Source organism: Sus scrofa, chromosome X, assembly GCF_000003025.6.
Source record: "Sus scrofa isolate TJ Tabasco breed Duroc chromosome X, Sscrofa11.1, whole genome shotgun sequence".
Lineage (NCBI taxonomy): Eukaryota > Metazoa > Chordata > Mammalia > Artiodactyla > Suidae > Sus > Sus scrofa.
This window is the reverse complement of record NC_010461.5, coordinates 84145358-84150903: the sequence shown is the minus strand read 5'-3', so window position 1 is coordinate 84150903 and position 5546 is coordinate 84145358. Positions and strand designations below refer to the sequence as shown.

The 5546-nt window shown below is 45.9% G+C and overlaps 1 protein-coding gene across 1 annotated transcript; it reads right to left on the bottom strand.

The window, feature by feature from the left end:
• Positions 2224 to 3771, bottom strand: BEX4 (brain expressed X-linked 4). Its single transcript, XM_021079943.1, has 3 exons — positions 3618 to 3771; positions 3153 to 3230; positions 2224 to 2821 (listed from the first exon to the last, which is right to left on the bottom strand). The coding sequence occupies exon 3, from the start codon at positions 2814 to 2816 to the stop codon at positions 2451 to 2453; it is 366 nt and encodes a 121-aa protein (XP_020935602.1). The 5' UTR covers positions 2817 to 2821; positions 3153 to 3230; positions 3618 to 3771; the 3' UTR covers positions 2224 to 2450.

Here is a 5546-nt window from a genome sequence, read left to right as displayed (position 1 = left end):
TACTTAGTTTCCTCATCTGTGAAATGAAGTTTGGACTTAAGAAGTGACTTCAGCTTTGAACCCTGTGACCTACAGTTAGAAAATACATCTTATAAAAATGACAATATTTCTCGCATGTGAAGCTTAAACAAGTTTCTCAAAATAATTCTTCACACTACACATGGGTGATGAACTCCAATGTTTTTTGTTCTATTCTTTTTTTTTTAATTGCTTGTTGTGATACACAAAACTGATTTCAAGAGCTGTAATAGGTGGCAATTCTCACTTATAAGAACACTGGATTAAAGGATCTGTAAGACTTCTGCTCTATCCTAAAATTAGAGTGTCTACATTGGAAACACAGAAAAGCAAAATATAGAAATTCCTGTTGTGGCTCAGTGCGTTAAGGACCTGATGTCATCTCTGAGGATGCAAGTTCAATACCCAGCCTCACTCAGTGGATTAAGGATCTGGCATTGCCATGAGCTTCGACCTAGGTCGCAGATGTGGCTTGGATCCTGTGTTGCCATGGCTGTGGCATAGGCTGCAGTTGCAGTTCTGATTCCACCCCTGTCCTGGGAACTTCCACATGCTGCAGGTACAGCTATAAAAAGGAAAAAAGAAAAGAAAAGCAAAACATAGAAAAACAGCCTCAGTCTTGTTGAGTCTTTGACCTTCCTTGTGTGGAAAGTAACATAAAATCTTTTCTATCAAAGGAAATCTTGGTTACTCCTTTTTGCTCCGGTTTCCAGTGAAACGCCTTCCTGTGACCCTCTCCTCTTTCCCTCTTCTCCCAGTAATGATTTGTTTCAAATTAGCCAACCAAGAAGAATGTGTGCCCTGACCTGACCAATGGGAAGGGGACAGGTACATCACCTGCGCTAGGGATAAATCTTTTCTTCTTTGCGTGTTTAGAGTACCCACGCCCTTCTGCAGAAGTAAAGAGCCTTTACAGATCTCCCCGTGTTCATGTGTGTCATTTTCTGAAACCGACGATCCGAGCCATTTCCCCAACACTTACCTTGCTATCAGTTTTCAAAGTTAAATATTCTCCAGTCTCCAGATGACAAAGCCTATAGGAAATGCCCCATGGAGTTCCTGTCATGGCGCAGTGGTTAACGAATCCGACTAGGAACCATGAGGTTGCGGGTTCCGTCCCTGCCCTTGATCATTGGGTTGTTAACGATCCGGCGTTGTCCTGAGCTGTGGTGGAGGTTGCAGACGCGGCTCGGATCCCGCGTTGCTGTGGCTCTGGCATAGACCGATGGCTACAGCTCCAATTCGACCCCTAGCCTTGGGAACCTCCATATGCCATGGGAGCGGCCCAAGAACTAGCAAAAAGACAAAAAAAAATGCCCCAGGTCAGAACCCCCTCCCAAGATGTACAGCAGAGGGTAACCTCGGTACTTTGCATCTCTAATCTCCAGTACCTTCATCTGCCACTGTCTCTACCACTCCTATAATCAAGTCTATTTTAAGGTCTCCTACATTTCTTTTTTTAATGCTTTTGCCCACTGAATTCAAGAAGTATTCATGCTATGTTATTCTACTTCCTTTTAGGTTTAATATGACATGATACACACGGAATATACATACACTCAATGATATAAACACCTATGTACCAATATCTAATATATAATATGCAACAGTGGCCTCAGACTTTGGTACACACTAGAATTACCTTGAAAGCTTTCTACTAAATGAAGACTCTACATTCCCACTCCATGGGTCTGGAGAATAGGAGCCAGAGGATCTACATTCTCAAAAAGCCCCCCACCAAGGTATTTTTATGCAGATGGCGGCTTCACACTCCTTGAAAAATAGGACACGCATTCTTTTTAAAAAATTTTTATTTTTTGAGGGCCCCCAGTTGCAGCACATGGAAGTTCCCAGGATAGGGGTAGAATCAGAGCCACAGCTGCAGCAACACAGGCTCTGAGCCACATCTTCTACCTACACCACAGTTCATGGAAATGCGGGATCCTTAACCCACTGAGTGAGGCCAGGGATTGAACCTGCATCCTCATGGATCCTCGTCAGGTTTGTAACTGCTGAGCCACAATGGGAACTCTAGGACATGCATTCTTAAAATGATACCAGATACTGAATTATGAATACCATACTTCCTGATTGGCAGAAAACAGATAGTCAAAGACAACTGAGATTTTTCAGTCCAGGGAACTAGAAGAGGAAAGATAACATTAGGAAAAAAAAAAAAAAAAGACTCGTGTGGAAGAGGAAGACTGCTTTTTAAACTGCTTTATTAATTTCACATTATGAAAAGAATATTTCTTCTTATAATTGGATGAAACTGCCCTGCTGAGAGAAAATTTTGCTCCAAGACACAACAATATTCGATTAGAAACTAGTAAGTGGAAACACTAAAAAGTTTACAGAAAAAGTAAATCACAAAACTACAAGCATGTAGAGCAGAGGCTACACATTATTAACCTCAGGGAAAACCTTACGATTCAAGGTATAAGGCAAAAGTCATAATGATTGTCAGGTTCAGGAGTTTGGTAGCGCACATGATGCCTCATTTGCTGCTCCCTAGTCCTTCTCCTTACTTCCATCATCTGCCCTACGTACTTTTCTACATCATCTCCCACTTCATTGCGATCAACATGCTTGTTGGTTATGGCCCATCGAAAATTAGGGACAAGTCGCCTAACCCGCCCGAGCCTGCCATTTCCTCCAGGCTTCTGGGCTCCGCCCTTTCCCAAATCGCGCGACTCCTCTCCATTCTGCAAAGGTGCCTGGTCCCCTCCTTCGTTTTCCTGTTGGGCATTTTCCATGCTGAGATTTTTCACTGCTTGCTGCTCCTCTTTGGACGCCATTGCTCCTAGGACACAAAAGGCGAGAGAAGGGACTATTTTCTTGGTGGACCGATCAGCACCGAGGACAGAGGCCCTACTACGCACCTCTCGAGATTCCCCTCCCCACAAGTCAAAGGCTTTTCAAATTTTCCTTCTCCCACCTGAGAGGCTCCCTAGGCCCTCTAGGGGGCCCCCAGTCCGGGCTCCCCCCCTCCCTCCCCCCAACCCACCATTTTCCCTGCCCATCCATGCCCAGGCCTCTGCAGGCACCAAAATGGAGGACGGGCTGGGGGGGCCTCGTTTGGGGTCTCAGGGCTTTCCAACCCTCCCCCGACCCCCACTGTCCCCCACACCGACCTGGGCCTATCCTTGCTGTCTCCTGCTCCTCCCGATTGTCACCACGAGTGCACCGCCGCGACACCTAAACCCGCAGACCTGCAGAGGCCGGGGTGGGGGCAGAGGGGCTGCTGCAGCCGGGAGTCGGCCCCGCGCCCCCCCCACACACCCCCGCTTTCCCCGCGTTCCTCGCCCCCACCCCCGCACAGACCACCATTTTCCACACCAAGAAGAACGGGTGCGGGGCGGGGATGTCGGAAAAACTTGCGGGGGTGCGAGAAGCAGGTGTCTGCGAGGAGTAGTCGCCTCGCGGTCATTAGGCCCGCCCCAAGGAAAGCCGACCGTTTCTAGGGGCCAAATGTCCGACTGCGGGGGACGTGGGTTTTGCGGTCTCCGCTTTGGGGCAGCTGGACCCCCGGGGAGGGGTCTGCAGGCCGCGTCCGCTAGCCCACGCCACCTCTGGGGAGCTCTCTCCGAGTCCCTTACCTGCTTTCCCTGCACCTCCAACGCTTGGGGGCCGCCCCCGGCCCGCACTCCCTCAGGCCAGACGGGAGCAGGGACCGAGAATGCAGAGAGCGACAGCCGCGTCTGACGCTGAGGAGAGGCGCGCGCAAGTGGGAACCGGCCGGTCACGTGGTGCCTTCATCACGGTGGGCGGCCACGCCCCCAACACGCCCCCCGCCCGGGTCACAGCGCGGACCTGGGCCTTGGCGCAGTCTGTTCTTTGTGTGTTTCTGGGCCTATCTCTTCCTGCACCGAAGGACAGTATCTTTACAGGGGGTCTTTGGCCATTCCTATTTCTTTTCTGGGGACTTGCCTTTCCCCTCCTCTGCTTCCAGGATGCATCCCTCCACCTGCCAGGATTCAGGCGCAACGTTCCAAGGGGGTGCAAAACCCCTTGGTACTGAATGCAATATTCTAAAAAAAAACCCAAATTATTGCAAGAATACCTATGATCAGCAAGGTGCCCCACCCACCCCACTCCCAAACTGTTGTCCTCCTTGCTACCAGTGCTCATCTGCTTTCTCGTTTTTTTTCCGTACAGAAATGTATGGGTGGGGGCAGGAAATGTGTCAAGATGGAATTGTTTCTGCTTCTCAACACCTTTCTGTTTTGTTCCTTTTTTAGTTAAAAATTCCTTCTCTTTATGGTTTTAACTTTTATTATGGAAAATTTCAAACATATGCAAAAACGGAACAGTGTAATGAAAGGCAGTGTATTCATCTCGCAGTATAAGAGAGAACAGCTCCTGGGCAATTTTATTTCATCTATTTCCTTACCAACTTCCTGCCTTTAGAGATTATTTTTTAAATAAACCCCAGGCATAATCACTTTGCGCATAAGTATTTCAAAGGCACATCTACAAGGACTCTCATTTTTAATGTATAACCACAATACCATTATCACATCTAACAATTAATCATTACCCAATATCATTTTATGTCCAAATTCCCAATTCTGTTACAGCTTTTTAAACAGTTTGGACCAGGATCCAAATAAAACGTGATACCTAATGCTGCCTTTGGCTTTGACAATTTGTCAACTATAATTTGTCCTGGTGAGTATGTCCTGCTTGAAGTTTGTTCAGCTTCTTGGATGTGTGTATTTGTGAGTTTTCTTAAATTAAAAAAAATTTACCCTCCCATTTTCCCAATAGGGTTACTTATTTCTCTCTTTTCACTTTTTCTTTCTGCTCCTCCAGTTGGATAATTTCAATAGACTTAAAGTTCCCTGATTCTTTCTTCTGCGTGTTTACATCTGATGTTGAAACTGTCTACAGATTTTTTCATTCAGCTACTGTACTTTTCAGCTCCAGAATTTTTACTGGATCTTTTTTTTTTATAATTTCTTCTTGTTTATTGATAGCAAAACATCACTCTCTTGCTTTATTTTTAGTTCTTTTTTCTTTAGCTCTTTGAGCATATTAAAGGCAGTTGATTTAAAGTTTTTGCCTAATAAATCCAGTCTCTGGGCTTCCTCAGGGACAGTCTCTATTAATTTCTTTTTCCTGTGAACAAGCCATACTTTATTTGTATGGGTCTTTAATTTTTTGTCGTTGAAAGTGGACATTTTGAATATTATGTGGCACCTCTGGGAATCATATTCTTCCCTCTCCCCAGGATTTGTTGTTGCTGGCTGTTGTGGTTTGTGGTTTGATTGTTTGTTTAGTGGTTTTTCTAAACTATTTTTGTAAAGTCCGTATTCTTTATCATGTGTGTCCACTGAAATCTGTGTTGCCTAAGCTTAGTGGTCAGCTGGTGTTTTGATGGTTTCTTCCTTTATTTTTTTTGGCCATGCCCACAGCATATGAAAGTTCCCTGGGCCAGTAATCAAACCTGTGACACAGCAGTGACTTAAACTGCTGCAATCCCATCCTGGGCTATGTGAGGCCTTCTTAATCCCCCTGTATATTAG

Coding starts and splice junctions, on each gene's coding strand:
- BEX4 (XM_021079943.1), bottom strand. CDS start 2,816: ATGGCGTCCAAAGAGGAGCAGCAAGCAGTGAAAAATCTCAGCATGGAA.